This window comes from Hetaerina americana, unplaced genomic scaffold (assembly GCF_022747635.1).
Source record: "Hetaerina americana unplaced genomic scaffold, ioHetAmer1.1.p SCAF_7, whole genome shotgun sequence".
NCBI lineage: Eukaryota > Metazoa > Arthropoda > Insecta > Odonata > Calopterygidae > Hetaerina > Hetaerina americana.
Window position 1 is genome coordinate 82,767,344 of NW_027287316.1, and position 24,023 is coordinate 82,791,366.

A 24,023-nucleotide genomic window follows, 5' to 3' on the forward strand; every position below is an offset into this window, starting at 1 on the left:
TCGTGGGATGACGACCGCGGAAGTCTTGCCTTCCCCGCTGCCAGGCCCGACACACGGCCGATTGGGCCGAGCCCCGTGGTTGCCAGGACTCAAAATCTCTGTATAGTCCATCATATTAATCTTGGGAATGATAATTGAGGTGGTTTCCCGTTGCCTTCCTCAATAGTGTTTTTAACGTGACACCATCACTTACTGGCTGCCCCACTGGGGTCAGACGCCATTGCAGCCGCCTCACTGAGGAACAGACGCTGCGTGGATTACCTTTCGTCCGGCTCGTAACCTTCGACCTATCTGGCATGGGTGACCCTACCAGGAGCAATTATTATTACTTCTACCAGCACAACTCTAGGGGTCATCGGAACGCACAAGCCCTTGCACCACGTCAAGTTTGTAGTCTGGGGAGGGATATATATATATATATATATATATATATATATATATATATATATATATATATATATATATATAAATACACATCATACTATTTTTTTTCCTGAACATGACCCTACCGTGGTCGAACGATGTTATTATGATCCCCTATCTTTCGTGTAAAAAATGCATCTTAAATCTATGCGTTCTATACTAAATCTCTCTAGTTGTGTTACCATCTCTCCTGCCGTAGTAAGATGGGGGTAATAATACATTTTCAAAATCGCTGGTAAAAAGTCGTCCTTCCAATCAATCCAAGGTCTTCAATCTGTAATTTAACCTTCGCTCCGAGAGTGATTCCTCGCCTAGCTCCTTTAATACCTCGGATACGCTACCAAGTGTATCATTACAACATTTTACAAATCTCGCTCCTCTATCCGCGATCCAATTCGCCATTTTATCCAACTTCGTGAGAATCCAATTTGTGAAAATGGAAACATTACGTAAAATAGATCTATCAGATCTGCGTAAGCTTTCTGTTTTATTGCTGAAACAAACGCTTAATTGTTTATATTTTAGATTTGCCACTGAATGCTTAGTAGCTCGAATGTTTATCTTCCCAATAATTTGGAACGTGCTCGCGGCCAAGGGAGTGGAATTGTGGGACGCTAATTACGCGCGTCGTGCGTTCGCTCGCTTTCCGCGTACGCACGCCGTCGGCGAAATGATGCGCGATCGTCATTTGTTTCGCAACATTCCTTCCGCGCCATTGTGACTCCTCGCAGCGCACTGCCCCTGCTAATTGCTCCAGTTCGCCGCCCCTCAGGATTCGATCGTCTTTTGAGTCGGAAGTGACGCCCTAGTCGCTGCCAAGGTCATCATCGCTCCTCTTTCGCCTCTGCCCTTCGCTCGTCTCACCGCGCCGGCATTTCGCAAACGCCATTTCGAAGAGGAAGCAGCGGATGCTCTTTTATCGCCTCTCTGCTATGAACATATGCTGAGAGATTGGACGAGGCTAAGGCAAGGTTGCGTTTTCCTTTAACTAAAGCCTTACCTCCTTGTTTAATTGAATCTAGTTAGCTGTGGAGCAGAAGCTAATAGCGGAATATAAATTACAGATTCAGGTGTAATGAGGTGGAACTGTTTCATAATAACAGAGAAGAAGATTACTACAATTTTCCATTAAATAATTATTTTTTCATGATTAGTATCGATGCACTAAATAATTTCAAATTGCATCGAAACTAGTCCGAAATAAATCTGTATTAAGAGGATAATTGTATTTTTCTTCGTCTCTGTTATAAGAGGGGAAGCTTTTCTTTTGATTGCCAACGTGGAAATTGTTGGCGTTGCGTATCATCTTGAACTCTTATAATATCTTTTTCGAATATTAGTTTTGAAATTCGTTTCAGTAATCCGAAAAAAAAACATCTCCTGAAATGTCATCACGTTAAATTAGAGAATATATATATATATATATATATATATATATATATATATATATATATATATATATATATATATATCCGTGCGAGGACGTTTACACTAAAGAAAGCGGAAAGAATGTCATATCTTCGCCTACAGATGGCTTTGTATAAGGTCAATTTATTCCGCATTATATTATTTTCTGTCAAACGGATACTATTAAGGGAAAGTATAGATTCGATTTATATTATTTTTATGGAGGTACTTATAGCATATTTGTGCACTGCAAAAAAGGGTAAAAATGATAAAGTACTAATACTACCTTGATCAAAAATTTCCCGGAATTTATTCAGAAAATTAAAAATACAAGTTTATTCATCTAAATCTATATTGTCCCCTTCAAAGTAATCCCCATCGACTGCAACACACTTATGCCAGCGCTTGATCCAATCCTCGAAACATTTTTTATATTCGGTTTTCGGTATGTCCATCAGTGCTTCCTGCGATTTTTCCATTACTTCCTCTCGGCTGCTAAAACGCGTTCCCCGTAATGGTTTTTTAACTCGATTGAACAGAAAGAAGTCACAGGGAGCCAAATCAGGTGAATTCGGTGGCTGTTGGATGGTATTTGTTGCATTTTTCGTCAAAAAATTACGAATAATGATAGCACTGTGCGACGGTGCGTTATCATGGTGCAAAATCCACGAGTTTTCTGCCCACATTTCTGGTCTCTTTCGGCGAATTGCTTCACGCAAACGTCTCATAACGCCCAAATAATACTCTTTGTTTACTGTCTGGCCTTCTGGCAAAAATTCATGATGCACTACACCGTTGTAATCCATGAAAACCGTCAGCATTGCCTTCTTTTTTGACTGAAAACGACGTGGTTTTTTTGGTCTCGGCTCATTTGGTGAACGCCATTCACTTGCCTGATGTCTGGATTGCGTGTCGTACTCATAAACCCACGTCTCGTCTCCAGTAATGATCCTTTTGATGAATGTGGGATCGGATTCAGCCTCGCAAATCATGTCTTTTGCGACGTCAACACGGTCTCTTTTTTGCTTGAAATTGAGGTCTTTTGGCACCAACTTTGCTGCTACACGACGGAAACCCAAATCATTAACCACAATGTCTTGGGCGGATCCATAGGCAATGTTCAAGTCCTCCGCTATTTCTCTGATGGTTAATTTGCGGTTATTGACCAACATTTCTTTTACTTTATCAATTTTTTCACCGACTTTCGATGTCGATGGTCTGCCACTGCGTTCATCATCTTCGATTGACTCACGACCACTTCTGAACCGCTCGTGCCACTGGTAAACGACCGTTTTTTTAGAGAATCGTTGCCGAAACACTTTTCCAACATTTCCAACGTCCGTGCGCCACTAAATCCGTTTTTTACGCAAAATTTAATACAAGTTCGTTGTTGCAAATTTAAATCCATTTCTGAAATTGTAAAAAATCGCCAACACACACAGAGATAGATGTACTCTTGGCTACGTAACTTTTGCAAATGTCAAGTTATGACACTAAGATTTAAAGGGAATATCAACAACAGATGTACCAATTTAACAAAAAAAACAGAACTCAAATCGGAACGATGGGAGCGCCACACGGTGGTTATTCCGGGAACTTTTTGATCAAGGTAGTATACTGATTTTGGAATTTTTGGCTAAAAATCCACACTAAAGAGCACGGAAAAGTTATTCGAATGTTAAAAGGTTGTCTAAGCATAGAGTTGAACCTTATATGAAGTTAGGAATCCAAGCATTAAAACAGGCTATTAATGAATGGCCGGTCGTTCCTTACTTTGCCAGGACCACTTGCAGTTTTCCAAGGATACATCTGCAACCAAAAAGTGACAGAGCTGAGGTGGAATCGATTATGTCCAGAGTCAGTTGGATTAAATCCGCGGCTCTCTGGTCATCGGACTCTACGCAGATGGATGCCACGTTTCTCTAACATAAAGTCATCATATTATAAACATTAAAGATTCATATATATATATATATATATAGACTTTAAAATTAACTTTAAACGGCCACAGCAACCGCATCACTCCTAATGTACCAGAGACATTTCGGGATATAAATTGCACGCCTCCCTCTGTGAGTGTGTGTCGTATTTTTTGTACTATTGACCGTTTACAGTGTCGCCAGCAGCATAAATTCTATCCACCGCATCATGTGCCTAACTTTTATTTACGATTTTATTGAGGCAAGTGGTGCACTGGTATGCACTGTACAAATGTCTGTGCAGTCAGTGATATGTCTCCTTTTCCTTGCAGACTGTGAGCCGAGGGGGGCCGAGGGCCCGTCCGGAGCCCGTGTCGCCTTCACCCGACCTGGGCCTCCACATGGACAGGGCCCCCACTTACCCACCGACGCCCTCTCCTATCGGCGGCAACCACGCCCACTGCGGGAATGGTGGAGACTACGCGGGACCCCCGGGCCACGGGTGGCACAAAGGGGGCCAGGGCACCCCGTCGCGGGCGGGCACCAGGGGGGGCGGGGAGGACGAGGACGAGGCGGACGGGGAGAAGGGAGGCAAGGCGAAGCGGAAAAAGAAGAAGCGGAAGAAGGAGGCGAAGGAGGGCGGAGGGGGGGGCACGGGGGGCAAGTGGACCTTCGGCGCCCTCTTCCGGAGGAGGGGCAAGAAGAAGGGCGAAGAGGAGGGGGGCGGGGAGGAGGAACGGGCCAAGGAGTCCACCGAGGAAGAGGGCGGCGGGGTGGTTCCGGGCAGAACTCCGGCCCGGAACACGATCGCCCAGCCGGTCGCCCCAAAACGCAGCAAGGAAGAGGAGGAATACCTCGAGAGACTGGGCCACCCCTGCGTCGTGCACAACGGGTGCTCCGGGTGCACCGGCCACGTCTCGAGGGGGCGCTACAGGCCTCCCGCCTTCGGCTCCGGGAGCGACTGCGGCCGCGACCAGTACGGCGGTTGCGGTAGTGCCCTCGTGAGGAGGGACTCGAGCACGTCCAGTCACAAGGAGAGGAGGGAACTGATCAAGGCCCGGGTGGAGGCGATGAGGGAGAGGCTGCCCAGGGACTCCTCCTCGGAGGAGGAGGTGACGCCGGGAGGGTCCGTGGGCAGCTGGGACGCACACAGGAGCAGGCGTGGCCCACCGCAGCACCCGGGAGTGGTGGGCGGACACCCGCCGCTCCCGGCGGGGAGCGTGGGAAGTGCCGGGTCCTCGCCGTATCTCGGCCGAAGATCAAAGATTATGGGCCGGACCGAAAGGTTCCACCAGAGGAGGTTGTCGAGGGATTACCGGGAGGACGGGGACGAGGAGGAAACCTGGAGGCGACGCCCCAACGGCCTACCTCCGCAGGGCATTTCCTGGAGGGCCAGTCAATCGGACGCAGAAGCCGCTTACATCGGCTGTCTACCCGGACCGAACGTGGACTTCGGAGGGTTGGGCAGCGGGTCGGCCCTTTCGCACAGTCCGGGTCCGAGTCCCATGAACAGTCCCCTGATGGGCGGGAGGAGATCGGTCAGTTCGGCGGCGGGGTCATCGGGGTACGCCGTGGAGGGCTCGGGGATGCGCTCCCGACCCAGGAGATATCCCTCCACCCCGATATCGCCGCAGTCCTACCCCGACGGACATGTGGAGGGTAGAGCCGTGGGCCCCCCGCAGTCCGCTCAGGGCTTCCCCACCAGGAGTCGGAGCACGGACCTTCTCCTGTGCTGGAGGCCGGAGGAGGGGACGTCTTACCACGTGAGCGAACCCAACCCTTTCCACTTCCCCTCGCCAACGGCCCAGAGGAAGGCGGCCGTGCAGCGTCCAACTCAAGACGCCAATCAATATCTGCAGCACCTCAACGCGAGGTGGCCCTCCACGGCCCCGTGCCGCAGTCCCCCTCCCCCGCCCCCGCCCAGGGATCCGCAAAGGAGGATTAACCCTCCGCCACAGTGCTACCCGCCGCGCTTGCAGATGCGTGACGGGCCCCCCCATCACGATCCCGGTGCTTACGTAACGAGGAAGAATTTCCATCATTCCCAAAATCCACCCCACCTCGCCCCTCAGCACCAACCGGCGCAGGAGAACCCATACGTGAACGTGGTGGTTCACAAAGGGCGACCATCGATGGCCCTCGGACCCCCCCAAGGGGTCCAGGCGTGCCTCGCGGACGCTCAGCCCAGGAGTCGTCGCCCTCTGAGGGTGACTCAGAGCAGTGGAGGTTACTACCCTCCTCGATCGACGGAAGCGTCTTACATGAGTGATTCTCAGGTCGGTTCGCCTCAGGGGAGGAAGCAGGTGCACCCAATCTTGATGCAACATCCCCCCCTGGAGTCCCACTTCGCCGTGCCCTTCCTTGCCGAGTCTCCCCCGCCAAGATGCGTCATTAACCGGGTACTCAAAGATCCTCCCCATGTGGCCGAAGGCGTTGTGCACAGTTCACGCCCCTTGATGCGACAGCAGCGGTTGCCTGTGTTGAATAGGTCTAGATCTTCGAGTCCCGCGCCCGCTCCTCCAGGTAACCGCCCTCCTCACCTCCACATTCGCCCCCTGGATGGTTTCAGCGAAGGCCATTCCTTTGCCCATAGAGGGCATTCCTCCGCCCCCCAAACCCCTATAGACGGTCCGATCAACCGGCCGTTGTCGATAGTTTCAGAAGAAAAAGGCGATGTGAGTCCTAGGATCCCGCCGGTTCCGCCAGCTAGGAGTTCCTCCCGTAGAAGTTCAATATCTAGTTTGGAAGCCCTTGAATATGGTGTGTGGGGTGTCGATAGGCCCACTAGATCTGTGAACAAGGGTCCTTCCGGCCTGGAAGACGCCCTGACGGAGCTTGAAAACATCTACAAGAGTCTCAAGTTCGAAGACGACCAGGATGGTGAGACGGACAGCAACTTAATGGGATCCTCGGAGCAAGGTCTCACTTACGACGATCAAGACCGACCGTTCACGGACGACATGGCTTACCGACGGCTCCACTCCAAAGAGAAAACTAGTCCATCCGCCCAACACAACGTCGGGGGAGTGGTTGCCCAAGCAGGTAGCTACCTGTTGGTATCCCCCACTTTAGGACCCGCTGACCCTTGGACCGATCCTCCTCCAAACTCAATAAACCCCGGTGAGCCGGACATTACGCTGGACGACGTAGTTTACAGAAGCGTCCGACAGGCTAACGCACACATTTCACAGGATCCCCAACCGCTGTTCGGTATTCCCTTAGGCCCCGTCACTCGGGCAGCCGATTCTGACTACCTCCACGTCAAGCCTCCATCCCCCTCGCCTACCACGAGAGCCGCCTCAAAGAGAACGCCTGACGTCGTCAAAGATGACCTGGCCTTCAGAAGTTTGCGGAAGGACAGGACAACGTACGCTCAACCCGTTCGGCCCGTACCCTTGCGCGGCGTGTCGTCCCCGCCTCCGAGGCCATCTTCCTCCTTCTCGGGTATTTCTAGTCCTCCGCCATTGCCCACGCCCACTCTAGATTTTCAGGCTATCCGGAAGAAGAGAGCCGTGCGGTCGCTGTCGGCGAACCTTCTAGGCATTTTGCAGACAGCCAACGTGTCCGCAAGACCCATGTCGCCTCCGTTGGCGTCTAGGTCTGTGTTGCCACCACAGTCACCGCCCTCACCGCGCCGGGAGGCACGCGAAGCCCTATTTCCGCCCGCGTCACCCGCGAAACCCACGTCGTGTCCTCAGTCACCGTCGAAGCAGGTCACGACGAATCTTTCTTTGGCGCACAGTGAAGATAGCGAGTCAGGCAACGTTGTGAATACCGCCACAGGCCAAGAAGCTACTTCGTCTGACACACTGACCGAGGGTCATGCCGAGGAATCGAAACCAAAACAATCGGAGGCGAGAGAGGCTCCTGGTGTGGATCAGCCCAAACCTCTTCAGTCGACCGAGGAATCTCCGGGAGAGATATACGAAGCATTGGGACGGGTGTTGTCCAAGGTGACTAAGGAAACGGATACGCCTGTGAAAGAGACCAAATTAAAGGGCACACAGGATGATGATTTAGAGACTCTCCTGGTCGCATTAGCTAGAGAAGCGAGAGCGACAAGCGAAAACCTTGGAAGAGAATTGGACCAGCTTAAGACATCCACAATAAAAATGACTGAGGAATTGAGAAGAACGCATAGGAGGGCAGGTTTGGGATTCGAAGAAGTAGATGACGCATTCGAAGGGTTTTCCAAGGATTCCTCGAGTAATAAAACTCGGCCAATTGATTCAGTTCCTGGAGAGGAAATACTGCGTACCAAAGAGTACTTGCTCAACAGATCCTCATCTCCTGGAAGAGTTGGTGCAATAGCGTCTCTCGCTTTGAGAGAACTGGAAAAGCCTCGGACACTCTCCAGTTCGTCGTCCCCTGATTCGACAAAGTTGGATGGATTGAGCGTCGTCGTGGGAAAATGCACAGTTGGGAAGGACTCAAATCATCCCGGGTCCATCGTTTCTTTTACGTCCTCGGTCGGTCCGATCAAGTCCGATGCAAAGCATCCATCCGGGAGAATTGATGACTCCAATGCCTTGGGACGGGTCTCCACTTCATCGGTGGATAGTCCGATGGAGCCAAAAGGAGGCATCCCCAATGCAAAATGTGAGTCGGATGGTAAGCGTGGCGAAGTCTCTGCTGCATCGGCTAGTGTTCCGATTAAGTCTGGTAGCTCGAGCTTCGAAGTCGGGAAAGGAATTCAGGGAGGACTTGCTGCGGTAGAACCTGTTGCCGAAGTTGACGCGGAGGAAGGGAAGAAGTATAATTCAGAAGTCAGTCACCTGAAAGATGCAGACAGGTATGTGAATTCCATGAGATGTTTTGAGGAAAAACAAAGCACTCTGAGGATTGTATCTAAGGCTGTGGAAGATGTATGCATTCGGGAAATTTCTCGAGATGAACGCTCCCTACCGTTGACAGGAACTAAGGGCGAGGCCTCACCATCGATAGAATCAAAGTCAAAAGAACACTCGAAAGAGCCATCCCCCACGGAAACAACACCCATCACGGGCAGTATGCGTCTAGTGGTTAGAAAGGACCCAGAACACTCGAATGACCCCGCTTTTAAAGACAACCTGCAGCAGTGTAGCTGGGTAGTGCGTAGCGAACCTGATCCGGGAGATGACGCGCACCGAACACTTCCCAAAGATTTAGTGGAACGAAACGCCGATAGACGCCAGTCGTACGTTGAACCGAACGAGAAGGATAGAGAGTACGAATCCGAGGTGAGATGTTTCGGGAAATCCTTCGTCGCGTCCGAAAGTTCACAAGCTCCGACTACTGACGCACCGCGGACGCAATGCAAAGCCACTAGCGCGGTGGTGGAAGAGATTCAGAAAGAGTTTGATCAGCTCTTGTTCTCGATCCCTGCGAAAAAGGCGAAAACCTCGGACGAAAAGGAGAGTTCGAAGGAGTTCACGCCCGCGGCCAGGCCTCGTCTCGCAGAATCCAAATCCTTAGAGCACCCCAGGAGAACCGGCAAGGACGCAAAAGGTGGACACGAAGGCCTACGCAAAGCATTTCCCAAAACTTTGGGCGGCAGCAGTTCGTTCGCCAAGAGCACGACCGGCGTCTTCCGCAGCTCCTCCGACGCCGATAAGGTCGAACTGGTGAGCACCGCATTCGAGCGGGAGTTTGAGGAACTGTGGAAGTCCACGATCGAGAAGGACTGCAAGGAAATGGATGGGCGGGTCGGAAGCGACCGGACCACCGGGACAGCCGGACCGAACGGGGCCCTGGACCAGTTGCGCGCCGGGGCGAAACCGGAGGCCCCCGAGGGGCCTTCCCGCACGGAAGGAGCGGCGGAGAAGGACCCTCCCGAGCCGGACGAGAAGGAAGTGGAAGGTGAGGTGGGCCCCCCCGGTGGGGAGAGGGAGGCATCCTTCGCCGCTCACGCCTCCGCTGCATGCGCAATTAAAACCGCTGTCGCTGCTGCACCCGCATGTCTAACCCTCGACGCGATTTGCTACCCTTGTAAAACTGCATCCGGCGAATCCGACTCGGCCCCCGACACCTCTTCTCTCTGGCCCTCCTCCTCGCTGCTCGCCGGGATGATACCCGAGCCGGGAGATCCCCTGTTCACAGCCTTGGCGGCGTTCCTGGCCCTGGTATCTCTCATCGCGGCCCTCATCGTGCACCCATAGGGACACCCTCGCGGCTGTTTTTGAACTTCAACTTGACTTCACGATTTCCTTCATTTAAGGTCTGATTTTTTTCTACACCAGATCCATCGATTTTTTGAGTCCGTTTTGTGACGCGGATGACGAATTTTTTAACCCACTCGTTGACATTTGGGATGTGGCGTTCGAGTGCGTTGATCACTCGGCTGCCTTCTATTATTTGTCGATTTACACGGCATCGTTTATAGATATGCATGACCCGGCCAATTCAAATTTCGTGATTACAAGCTTACCTGAAAAGGTGGTTTAAACGAGCGACAGGAGCTCGAATGTACTATTCACGTAACTTACATGCTCCCATCATTTACTTCTACCTCTGTCTATAAAGGCGGTTGATAATTGTTTCCATCGTGACATATAGTATAAACTTGTAAAGGATGAAGTGCCAGGCAAGGCTCTCGCTGAAGAGTACATGTACTTTAATTGAAGTCTGGTAATATTTTTTATTGTTTTAATTTTCTGTCGTCTCCTTTTTCTCCCTATTAATCTATGTGTGTGTGTGTGTATATATATATATATATATATATATATATATATATATATATATATATATATATATATATATATATGTATGTAAGCATGCATGCATAAACACATTTCCACACTGACATATATGGGGATGAACATACATGGGTGTGGGTATCACCTTGGTTCGCGAAAGACAGGCGAATGTAAATGTATTTCATGGTCGGGAAAGATTTTGCGTTTTCAATAATGTTGTCAGTATCACCCTGAAATGGTACTGAAATATTTGTAATCATTTATTTATAGAAACACTTTTATTTATTTTCTGTTATCCGTAATCAAATCATGTTATGTACCTGTGACATGGCATTTACTCTCGGAACAATTGTAAACTAGCGACGAGCGACAGTAATTAGTCGTAGACCTGTACAGTTATACCCTTGTGGTGGTTTTGTAACAATCCTTAGACTGATTCAGTCTGTATGATAGCACCCTTTTGCATCCCAAGTGTAATCGCAAAACTTTTTATTTTGTGTCGTGTAATGATATGTATGTATTAGCCTGTCCTTAGCTGAAATTATTTCTTAGTGTGTGTGGTATGTGTGTGTGTTTTATTTTTCTAACAAGGATGGTATGTATGACTTTGTAGATTTTTTGTAGATTACTTTCTCATATTATATTTTCAATGGCCTTTCAATAGTCATGGCACTACATTACATGTAACAAAAAAAAGAAGGAAATTTTGTTTTATTTTTCTCAATGTAAATTTTATCTCAAATTTTTTTTTAATAATTCTATCCCTATGTATTGTTTGTACATCCTAACTTTCCTGTTGCTTTACTAAAATATTGCTCTGTAAGAATAAAAAGGCATAAAATATTCATTGTGGTTTCAAACGTTCGAATAAAATGAATTTTTCAACAACCCTCCACCGAGCTTTGATTTCCGTTTTTATTAACCCCTATCCCACTCCCACCAACACTTTGGTTTGTTCTTTTTAAGGATTCGCATTTTATTTCATAGTTTTAGTCTAGAGGGTATTTTTTTTTCAAAAGAGATTATACGGCCTTCGATTGGACTTGCCGTTGCTTTTGATGCTTGCTCTTGAAGTGATTTTTTTTAAGTAATCCGGTATTTTGAATTTTTATTCTTTGTGCTTGATCTTTTGTACCGAACGGCCTCTTCCCTTTGAAATGACCATTCATTTTGATCCAAGGCTTTTGCATGTTGTAGCAAGCATATGCCTAAACTCAGGGAAATTCGTTTCCCAGTACTTCATTGCGACCGTTTGAGCAGAATCAACGGTTGGAATAATCCGACATTGTGACACCATATATCAAATGGGATATCTCATATCACCCCTCATAAGGTCTTTCCTAGCTTGTCCAGTCGAACGCAACCATTTCCCTCCCTTAGAGTGGAGTGCATATGCACCCGCTGATTTTGCGGAATTCATTTTATACGCGGAAATAAATTATTTTCGTCACGACTGTATGATCCTTTTGCCTTTATTTGCCAGCATGTTATAAATGGTCACATATCACAGAGGGAAGGAACCATTTTAAACTCTAATTTCTTTGAAAATAAGAAGAAATCGAATGTGAAGTATAACTAAACGGGACATATTTGCCTGACGCTCTTGACAAATGCCGCGAAAACTCGATTGGATGCGGTATTTCGAACCTCGACCTTAGAATGAGATGTGTGTTTGAAGTGACTTAAGAGGCGAAGCTTTAGGTGCTCCGTTACCCTGTGTTTTTTTCTTTGTCAATGTATGTTAACTTTTCCACTGATTCGTGTTTGTTTTTCGTCTAGAGGACTGCATGCTTGCATTGTGAGAACTTATTGAATAAATTAACCTATTGCCTGGAATGCACGTGTGATTGAGCGATTTTCCTATCCCAAGCAACTTCAATGTTTTAAACCCCATTGCCTAATAGGGGGGGGTGTTCAACTAGTGTTTCAAAAAAGCATGTAGTGCGCACACCAGCACCGCTCACATTTCACGTCTTGCCCCACATTTTAGTCAACTTCCCCTGGTCCCCATATCCAAACCTTATTTGGTATGAAATACTCAGAGTCACGTATCCATGAGTTGCCCGCACGTGTCACCTTGCTCACTTGAACTCCCGCCTCTTTCGCCGTTCCCTCTCCCTTCGCGTCACGCTTTCCGTGGCACTAGGGCCTGCGTACCCCTTATGCGCCCTCCCTCGCACCCTTCCGGGCGACATCGCCTTCCTCGCGACTCTAACTGAGAATATGGACAGCCCCGAAGTGCAAATCCAGGCCCGATTCTAGACATGCGCGAGGTGAAACCCGGAAGGGTGAATGAGTATAGTGGGTGTGGGGCCGGTAATCTCCCTCCCCCCCTCCCCTTTCCCATGTGCCTCATCTAGTTTACGCGTTGTTCGTTACCTATGCCGCAATGAACGGCACATTCCCATACCACTCTTAACATACCACTGAGCCGAGGCGCGTGTGGCCGAATAGCATTAACTGAGTAGCGTATGCAAGTTATTCGATGAACCAGGCGGGGAATCACTCGGCGAACGTCAAATTTGCATTATTGCATAAATTGGAAAGAGATCTCTTTTGCAGTGATGTTGGAAACATATTTTTACCCCCATCTTACTACGGTAGGAGGGATCATGTCAATGAAATTTCAGAGATCAAGTGTACAACAGATAGATTTAAGATGTCATTTTTCCCACAAAGAATAACTTCGTCCGTCCGCGTCATAGCGGAAATAAGTATATTTCGGGAAAGTAGTCTGTGTAATCACCCCCTGCCGCATACGATAGCGGTGGCTTGTAGGGTACCACGTGGTAACCGAGAGTCAGCCGCTGCTCATGACGCTTGGGTCCGGGGGGTCCCATCAAACATTCGCCGCTTGTGTGTCGCCCTCGACAAGGCTTACGTGAACGGAGTGCGTATTATACTTTACTGCGAAATGTGATGCCGGCAAATTCATTTTTCGATCGTCACGTATTCCTATTTCTATGCCAATACTGCGAATAGTCATGCCCAGGCCTGGACGTAAAAAAATCTCCCGTTCAATATGTTAAGCCTGTACCTCCTGTGATTTTCAAAGCATCCGGCTCCATCGCGCCGCGGCTGTCATCCAATACAAAATCATTTTCTTGTATGGCTTCCGCTTTTCTGCTAACGAATAATATTTTAGGCGCCATTCGGACACTTAACATCCTTCTGAACGTTTTGAAGCGGCAACGAGTGACTTCCAATGCCCATTTCTGCTCCACAAGATTTTATTTCTTTTCCTCAGATCCTAGAGCAACGATATAATCGATTCAACAGTAACTATTTCTAGGTAAACTTCAAAAAACACCAGAAATTAAGCATTAACAGAATGAGCGCCAAATATATATTTTCGATTCCCAAACTAAGCTACTTGGTACTTTCATTCGAAAGAGGACGTTAACATTTGGGACGAATCGGAGTGACGCCCAGCTCTGAGCTTTTGAAGTGTCGCGAAACTGAATCTGGGGAGTGTTGAGCTGATTCAATGAAGATGATTTATCCTCAATATTTCACTATAACGAGGCTCGTCCAAAAAATAAATTACATTTTGAAGTAAAACATTAACCTTTTAAAAAGACAAAGTTTTATTGTATAAATTGAAAAGGGATTGAAACTATTTTTCCACAGAGTCGTCATTCAAATTGAGTCATTTATCATTAAGATTCGCAAGTATTTCAATTCCGTCTCTGAAGCAATCTGCCATTTTACATTTTAACCGCTTGTTTTTACACCATCATGCAATTCTGCGTCACTGTCGAAGCGCTGGGTTGTAAGCCACGTCTAACGAGATATCGGTAGTCGTAAATCGGCGATTTTCACCGTTGAATGTTTTCGTTGATTTTCACCGTCAGTTCTTAACTGTCACCGCGAGGCCAGGCCGACCAGTGTGGTGTCCTCGTCGTGAAAATTGGTGCTATGGCTATCTTTAAACTGAGAATGCACCACTGCCTCACTCCGCTGCCTTCACTCATTACTATTCCATCTCCGTACACACTTAGCAAATTCGCCTGTAGGTGTAGGCCTGTATGAATTTCAATTTACTTGTGGTTTTTTGCCGGTGAAAATCTAATCACGGATCGCACTTCACAACTCGCATGGTGATTTTCTATAGCAGCGCAGATTTCCACAGTTCGCAATGTGAGCAAAGCATAGAAGAACCACACACACACTATACCAGAGCAGGATGCGTAGACTGAGTGTAGGTACCTTAAGATGCCGCCAGGATGCACCGCCACATGCTAAGAGTAATTTTAATTTACTTGAAGAAAAGTAGACTCAATTGAGAGTGTGTGAGGTTCGAGGGTTATTCCGTTTAGAATGTTGAAAATCCTATGCAATGCGAGCTGCCTTCAAGTTATATAAGGTCTCCGGATCGGAAGTGGCTAGGAATGTAATTGAGCTTAAAATGCGCGGATAATCTTTATGGATATGAGCCACAGATACATGCATAGTGCCCTAGGTTTGCTCAGCTAGGGTGAACTCGGGTGTATCTGATGCGAAGAAGGGGTCAAGTTGATGTGCGGAGGAGCAGCTAGAGGGACTACGACCGCATGTGAGGTCAAAGAATCGTATACTATATTGGTACGTGAGGACATTTAGTGTAGTGTTGAGCAGGGCTTTAAGTGAAACATTGTTTACTCTTTATCTATTGGCCTATCAAGAACTTAAACTTATACGTGAGCCTGCTAGAAGTGCCAGCAAATGTTTGCGATAAGAATAGTGATAACCAATGGACAATGTTATTGGAGTGCTTACCTTCACGGGGAAGAGACACTCGAAGCCCCAAAATACGTGGTCATTTTTCGCCACTTACATGGCCCAATTAGAATATATTTATAATCAATTGCCTCTTTGCTCAAAGAACTGATTTTTGAAAGCTTTTTATAGCTCTAAAATACGCTCAAGAATTTTCTTTGGGCTTGACGTTTCGCTACATTCTCCACCAGGCTTCTCCGTCCGTCGAATATGAAATTCGATTGCTTCCCTTTCTCCGTCTGACTCTCACCAGTCTCAGCTCTATTTCCAAAGTACACAAATTAGCAGTTGTGCATTTCTGGAGGATGTTTTTGTGCTAATTGCACTTTTTTCTACATTGCTATTTTTTATGCGTTTCCTCGTCCGATTCGTTGCTGCTCTCAAACTCCGCGAGAAAATATGTGGCGTGAGGGTCGGCACTGCCCAAGCAAAGGAGAGTGAATTGCAGGTAGTGAATAAACGCCAGACTAACTTTGGCCCGACCATGACCCGACCGCGGTCGGTCAATGTCATTCTGATCCCTTATCGCTCGTGGAAAAAATTTCATCTTAAATCTGTTTTTTTTTTAATTATTCTAATTTTACTACGTGCGTTTGAGTGCTTGAGACTAGCATACATCAATGCTGTATAGTATATCCAAGCTAGATAGTACGTGATTTATTTGCAGTCCTCCATTTCATTGTTCTAACCGTTTGCGGTATTTAAATATTTCAATTATTTTCAGTTTTTTACTAAATTCATTGTTAGTCTTATTTTCAGTTAATTATTTAATTTTATAATTTTTATCGATTTACTGTTTCTATTTTCTCCAATATCCCCCACCCATCCTTTGCCCATTTATAAGAGTACGGCTGGGGTGAACTCTTCCCATTATAAATCTGTTTGTTCAACACTTAATCTCGCTCATTTTATTGACATGAGATCTCCTATCGTAGTAAGATGGGAGATTACCTGTCGATTTCATGGGACGGGACCTACATCCACCCTATCGAATAGGACTTAGGTACCACCGTTTTACCGCCTTCTCGTTTGAGCCATGGGAGCGCGTTGTCCGCACTAAGAGAAGAAGACGACACCGAGTCACAAACACGGTAAAAATGTGTAATTTTGCACATATCTATTTAAATCAATATCAAGCATTACTCTAGAGCATTGCAGAATGTTTGACAGTATGAGATAAGAGTTGATTATAAGGAATTGTCTTCCATGAATATTGTGGTCGGAGTGCGCAGGCGAGAACATTAAGCACAGTTCGGGTACTTGGGAAGTGTTTGCACTTGCATGAGGGTGGGGGCGGAGGGAGTGGTATGGACTTAAAAAGAAGACCGGTCCCCCGTAAAGAAGCGAGCACAAAGAGGCAGGAGGTGGTTGGAGGCACCCAAGTGCCAGCAACCGCCTCCAGCTTGCAGGCATTCGAGTTAAGATGGGAAGAGAGAGCCCTGGCAAGAGTCTTAGAAAAGTGAGGGTGAATCATATCCCTCATCGCTGACTTCTTTCGTCGTCGGCATTGTCTTCCTTGCATCTCAGCATCGGCGCTCCTTATTTGGGGACACATCGATCCGTAAAAAGACCCCTTATCCATTTCCTATGCTGGGCAAAGAGGTAATATAGTTTGGAGGGTGTGTGAAATCAACCGGGGCAATTTCATATGTCTATGACTATCGATTTTTCCGACTTTAATGCGAGTATTTTAGTCTCGCATCATCGGCACAACTAAGTTCTTGTATTCGGTTTAAAGTCGATGACTCCACGGTAAGGAGCGGTCATTTTGCAAAACACTTTCGGCGTTGTTAGCCTTGGTAAACAGGCGATAGGTAGCTTCATTCATCGACTGTTTTCATGAAATGTTACGAAAACGCTGTGGTTTGGCATAGTAGTAGTAGTTTTGAGGGGAGGCGACCGACAGCTAAGGTCATTTGCGCCATAGGGGAAGGACAGGAAAGGATGAAGGGTGGAGAGAAACCCGGCGTCGGCATTAGCCTACTCTTTACGAAAGGCGCCAAGGGGTCCGCGGCTTAACGTCCCATCCGACGGACGGCGTACTCACCCAAAGTGCCCTCCACAAAGCACCTCGAGTAGGGATCGAGATACCACTGAAAAATATTCAACACCGCAGGGATTTGAACCCGGGCCCTCAGGGTGGGAAATGTGGGTTGGCATTTTCAAGGTTAAGCACTGAAGCATGCCTGAACGTGACCCGATACTAAACGCACTATCGGGTAAGCCACGCCTTCCTAATTCCCATAATTCCGTTCAACATCTCTCTTTCCCCCTCCCCCTCCCTCCCACCATATTTCGCAGATGTGCATCGTAGTCTCCAGCGATTCATTTCTACTCCTGTGCTGCCATCTTTCGGCCCATTCCCTGAAACCCTCTCCCTTCCGTTACCATGCCCTGCGCTTCCTCGTATTCGTCTGTTTTAATTCTTCCAGTCCTCTCTACGCCCCTTGTCAGAGCTCTCCTTCGTTTCGCTTCGATCGCTCCTCCACGACCACGTTTCCGAGCCATACAAAACTACATTTCGTACAAATCAAATTTTATTCTAACCTTTATCTCTATGTCATCTTTTAAGGTTTTATCGTTCCATGAGCTCTCTCGCCTCTTTGCTGAACGCTTTGTTACCGACTGCAAGTCCTCTCACAATATCCTTGCTGCCTAAAACTCATTTTCGCCCCAAGCGAACGCCCATGGCCCTCGTCGCTTTTGGTGCACTGATAGACAAAATAAATAAATTCTTTCAAATTAAGTGGAAAAAAATATAAATAAAGTCGCATGAGGTATCAAACGTAAAATTTGCTATTCACTTCCGAGGATATTGATTTCACTTCATGGTCAAGAGATTCCATTTCATGGAATTCCATACACCTCCATATTTTAACGGATGCCATAAATCTCATGGATATCAAATGATTCTTTTATTTTTTATTTAGCCTTAACCCAAAGACCGAAAGTGTTCCTCTCGGATCAATCATGAATGAACAACTAGAACACCCGCGCACACTTCCTAGCCCCCCCTGGAGGGAGCCCCGCGACATGTGGCCCTGCAGGCGAGGGCCTAGCGCTTTATTCTTTTCTTTTATTTTCCGTCTGTCTATTTTTTCGATTCTTCTCCGTATTAACGTTTCCAAAGTCTGCAATTTACGCATAAATTATTGCCACAACGCCCAGGTTTCCGGGCCGTACGAAACTGCGCTCTACATTTTGAAGTTTCCGTTTCAAAGTGAGGAGAGGCATGTCATAATATTCCAATCGGTGCGTCACTTCGTGTCGTGGCCGGGGGCCTCTCCGCTCCTCTCTGTCTTTCTCGGAGCCATCCATCACTTCCACACCCGCCGCCGCGACTTTAAGCATCTCTTAAATGCCGCGAGCGAAATCGTTGACGCGATTGATGCTTTGTCGGACGTTTGCGTCCAATATGATGGATGGATGCGATACTTTTCGCTATTCTGTGACAACATTTGACGAACCGAGTTTGCTTTGTATTTCGATCAATCCTGTGGAACTGTCTCCCTGGTTGGGTTCCAACAGTATTGGGAGAAAAAACGACCCCACGAGAAATCGAATGATGGTGACCTCATTGATTCATTCACTAATTACAGAGTATCAGGTGCCATTCTCGTTTCTTTATGTTCAGACCGCGTCACACCGTAATTATTAAGCGCGTGTTTTCCTTCCCAATATATATCCTTCACTCTGGTCGGAAAAGGCCCAGAATGTGGCGTGGTCAGTGACGTCATTTCTTTAGAAACCCCTCGTGGATACAAGAACAACATTGGTTGCTTTTAGTAGTATGCGTAGCATGTACAATGAATACGCGACCTGTTGCACTCTGGCGGCCATGATGCGGACTATAGCCCCGCCCACTAGCGGCGTTAGTTTGTCAGAGACTCAATGAGTCGTCTGTGCTTGGCGGATCGTCGAGCTGTGCGTATGGTGCCAGTTATGCTAGTTTCTGTTGTCCTTGTTTTTACTGTTTGTCTGAAAATGGAAATTGACGAAATCACGGGGTAACATCAAGTTTTTTTTGGTGAAGTGCGGTAAATGCTATCAAGAAATTACTGAAAATGTTGACAGCTGTATACGGTGATGATGCTCTGAATAAAGCATCCGTTTTCAATCCGTGATTTCATCCGTGGATTAAGCGTTTTAAAGATGACCGAGAAGACACCAAGACGGTTGACGCAAGGCCGGGACGACCTTCAACCACCTGTGTTCAGGACAACATTGATCGTGTGCGGTCCCTTGTCCTTAACGATCGTCGAAAAACTGTCCGAATGATAGCTGATGAAGTGAAATTAGGAAAATCAGCAGTGCATAATATTTTAACCGAAAATTTGGGTTTTAAAAAAATGTGCACAAAAATCGTGCCCAAGCTGCATTGATTGTTCGCCAGTTTCTGGCAATAAATTCAATTACCATATACTCGTATAGTTATTAGGGGAAGCGAACGACAGTTAAGGTCATTTGCGCCCCTTAGAGATAGGTGAGTCATTTGGTGAGGGTATGACATTCAGGGAATGAGAGGAAGGTGGAGGGAAACCACCGCGTTGGCCGTAGCGTTAACTCAACGACAGGCGCCAAAGGGTCAGATAATTTAACGTCCCATCCGATGGACGACGCGCTCCTCTAGAACTGCCCTACACTCAACACCCAAGGACATACCCCTGAGAAATCCATCTGGATTCGAACCAGGGTCCTCATGTCGGGAAACCAATTCACTAACCATCGCGATCCTCTGCTTGTAGTACACTCTTTGTACCTGGGATTAGTAGTGATTTAGGGGGAGGATCCGAGGGGATCTCACCCATCCCCGGGTCCCCTCCCGGATTTGGAGCTTGTAAATTTTGGAGTAACAATATGCCCTCCAACCAAATATATACAAGGTTTTCATGAAAAGTATTGGCAAAATTTTCGGAAAGAAAATAGCTTCCCTTACGATATTACCCTAATGCCTCAAAATCCTTCGAAGTACGTCCCTTGAGCGTCGACACACTTTTTCTATTGCTGCTTTTCCACGACTAGTAGTGTATAGGTGGATTCCGGAAGGTCCCCTTAAGGGTACGCGTACAAGCTTCTTTGATGGCTTGACTAAGGGTCCCACGGTGGTGTCCTTGGAGGGAGGATTTCATTTGGAAATATGAAATAGCCTGCTGGTGGAAATTCTGGTCTGTAAGGGGTTTGGGGAATCGTCGTGATGTCGTTGCCGAAGGTCTTCGCAAGCAACTCTCTAGGGCATCTATGAAGATCTTAAGCGACTTAAAAACTATAGTTTGTGACACGCTTTCACCCATGAACACTTTGAAAATCATGTCCAACATCTACGTACCCGATTTCTCCATTCCAACAAAACATTTTATAGCGAACCGCCGTTCAATCGTTCTCTGTATTTCGCGCCTGCACCGAGTCACCCGAAAGGGGTCCACTAAACACGATCTTTGCCTGATCGAAAGCTCGCAGGCGATTGGCGCGTGTTGAAGGTAAAACCCTTCCCCCCACCACCGACCCGCGCGGTGCGAGCGCGCAGCGATGTACAGTCACGACACAGGAAAAAAATTGAAAACGATATATTTCATACAAAGCGTTTATATCATTTGAGAGAAACGGTTTCATTCCAATTGGCACGGACTCTAGTTTTCTCCGCCCAATGTGCGTCTACGAATGCACCTTGGGTTGTGGTTGAACGACCGAGGCTGGTTCCTGTTATGAATGAAACGGCAATCACTTTGTCGCAGTGCCTTCCCCACACCACGCATCGCGAGCCCACCAGATAGGCGCGCATCACGAACTGACCTCGCTGTCATTGGCGCCTGGTATACACGTGTCGATGCGAGGCAGCAGAGTGCAAGGTGATGCCGACAAGAGAGATTACTAATACTCTAGACGGGAGATTATGAAAACTATTTTTGAGAAAAGAGAGTATTGCCTTGTGCCATATGGCTTATATGGCTTTTTTGAAAATCTGAGCGTGCATACAATGTTTTACTACGTCAAAGGTGACCATCGTAACACACTTTCAAATTCCGACATTAAATCAATTTGAATATGGACATTATTTTACGAAGCGAGTTTCTTCTTTGCGGCCATGCCGCATCTATCTCTGAATGAGGCACAGATTTCGTTCCGCTGTGTCCAGTCTTTGAAGAGGGGCGTTCGTTATACAACGTCCGTTATACTAACGATGAAGGCAACTCGGGCGCGTAATTGAGACGACGCGTGGTGCGACTCAGGGAGCAGTATTTTTAGGGTGGCATCTCTGAAATGGATTGCGTCAATTCGTCCCTGCCCAATACTTCGGCTTTGGCCTTACCGTAAAAGTATTTACGAGCCGAGACGAGTAAGAATTTTCCGATTACCTGCAATGAGACAGAGGCTTTCGTGGAGCAATCCAGCCAAGCAGTCGTATGCTGCTTATCTAAGGTTCAGGCAAGCAGCATGCGACTCAGTTTTGGTCTTATTCGGCGAGAATATCGCAGCCATAAGCTCACCGTTGTCAAAACTCAGCCATGCTTTCACCATTCTCCGCAAATCAGAATCGGTACCGCAGGAGAGATCTGGGAGGAGGAGGGACTGGAATGGGGACTTTTTAAATTATCAAGTACAAAGAATAGTGATAGATGAAGTTTGCTCAAATGCAGTGGAGTTGTGCGAAGGGATACATTTTTGGAAAAGGGGCAATTCCCGCCTGAATGCCTTCTACATTGAGAACACCGCATTGGAGTGTGGACTCAATTAAATACTAGGGCGCTACCCGCAATCACGATCTCTCCGGGGTGAAAAACGTCCGGGGGAATATTTATATATTTATCTACGTACCCTACAAGCCACGGCTAGGATGTGTGGCAGGGGGTTAATACACGACTAATTTTTACCCGAACATTACCCTACTCCGGTCGGACAATGGTATTCTAATCCCTTATTGTTCGTGGAAAAAATGATATCTTAAATCTATCTTTTCTGCTCTTAACCTCTCCAATTTTATCGACATGATCTATCCTACCGTAGAACGATGTGGGTAATAATACATTTTTACCATCAATACTGCTAAAGAGACCTCCCTCCTATTTATGCAATCTGTAATTTAACCTTCGCACCATTGAGTGATTCCCAACCTAGCCCATCCATAATTTGGGATACGCTACTAAGTTTATCATACGAATCTTTTACAAATCGGACTCCTCTACGCCGCACGCGATCCAATCCGACAGTTAATCCAACTTCTTGATGATCCCATATTTGTACTTGCAGCATAACGTAGATGAGGCCTAACCAACAAGTAATATGAGGACAGCAAACTAATATTTGGACAAGCTTTCAAAAATTAGGATTTATTGGAAGAGTACTCGGTAATTGACATGCAAAGGTCAAAGAGAAATATTATCCTTCGGTACATGACGCACCAAAGTCACTCCCCACACACCCCCTCCCGCCTCCCCAAGCCAACCTCCACGTTGTCAAACAGACATTTTGTGAGGCGGGTTTGACTTCCAGCTAACTAACCAACTTGTGGTGTCGGATTTGTTTCAGCAGCCTCGCCAAGAGAAGCGGAAACGGAGGCTGAATGTACGAGGGTCGCGCCGCGAGGAGGAAGTGTCTGTGGGGAGGAAAGAAGCGGGCTTAAGTGAACGAACGCCCCGGGACGCCGGACGTGCTTCTTCGGATATGCTTAAGACAATATGTACCTGCCTGCAACTACATGCACTATATATATATATATATATATATATATATATATATATATATATATATATATATATATTTTCATTCAAACACAAAATCCCGCCAAACGGCGAATAAATACTCATTAATATAGAAACAGATATAAGGAAAAGGGATAGGAACACACATAAAGGACGAACACAAGGGAAGGCGGAATCGAACGGATCACAAGAGTAAAAATATTTCCTTGACCGGGACTTCCCACTTGCCGGGCGGATGCTCTTAACCACTTGAGCTATCGAGGAAACGTAATTTACCCTGAGATCCGTGGGTCTAATTTGTCGCCAAGCGCCCCGATTCTTTAGCCAAGAGATAGAATTCATACAACATCATACAGGAAAGCTAACCCAATGCCCTTTCCTCTTGTGTGGTGTGTATTTCTCCTTTGGTGGGTGAAACAGCCCCCTGACGCCATCTCTTGGCTAAAGAATCGGGGCGCTTGGCGACATATTAGACCCACGGATCTTAGAGTAAATTATATTTCCTCGATAGTTCAAGTGGTTAAGAGTATCCGCCCGGCAAGTGGAAAGATCCGGTGTTCGAGTCCCGGTCAAGGTAATATTTTTACTCTTGTGATCCGTTCGATTCAGCCTTCCCCACCTCTATTGTGTTCGTCCTTTATGTGTGTTCCTATCCCTTTTCCTTATATCTGTTTCTATATATATATATATATATATATATATATATATATATATATATATATATATATATATATATATGTATATATGTATATATGTGTGTATATATATATATGTATATATGTATATATGTGTGTGTATATATATATATATATATATATATATATATATATATATATGTATATATGTATATATGTGTGTGTATATATATATGTATATATGTGTGTATATATATATATATATATTCAAATAAATGCGTGCACGAGCAGGTTTCCGGTCAGCGACCCACGTGAACAGTTAAATTGTGAGTCACGTGACCAACGTCACCGGTCGCGCCATCGACTTCAACCAATGGCTCTTTTTAATCCAAGGGAGTAACAAAAACCGCTGAAAAGCTGTGACTTAGTATTTTGTACTAATTTCGCTATATAATTTTTATTTTTCATTTAATTCCAACCTTACTGCGTTTTTTGCTGAAAAGTCCATAT

At 46.5% G+C, this 24,023-nt stretch overlaps 1 protein-coding gene across 1 annotated transcript in view; it reads left to right on the top strand.

Annotated features, from left to right (window-relative positions):
• LOC139696898 (uncharacterized) overlaps positions 1 to 24,023 on the top strand; it is a 275,078-nt gene that overhangs the window by 68,919 nt on the left and 182,136 nt on the right. Inside the window, exon 2 of the mRNA XM_071595779.1 lies at positions 4,082 to 9,945. Within this exon, the coding sequence (XP_071451880.1) occupies positions 4,082 to 9,886 (5,805 nt within the window). The 3' untranslated portion in view covers positions 9,887 to 9,945. The remainder of the gene's footprint in view (positions 1 to 4,081; positions 9,946 to 24,023) is intronic.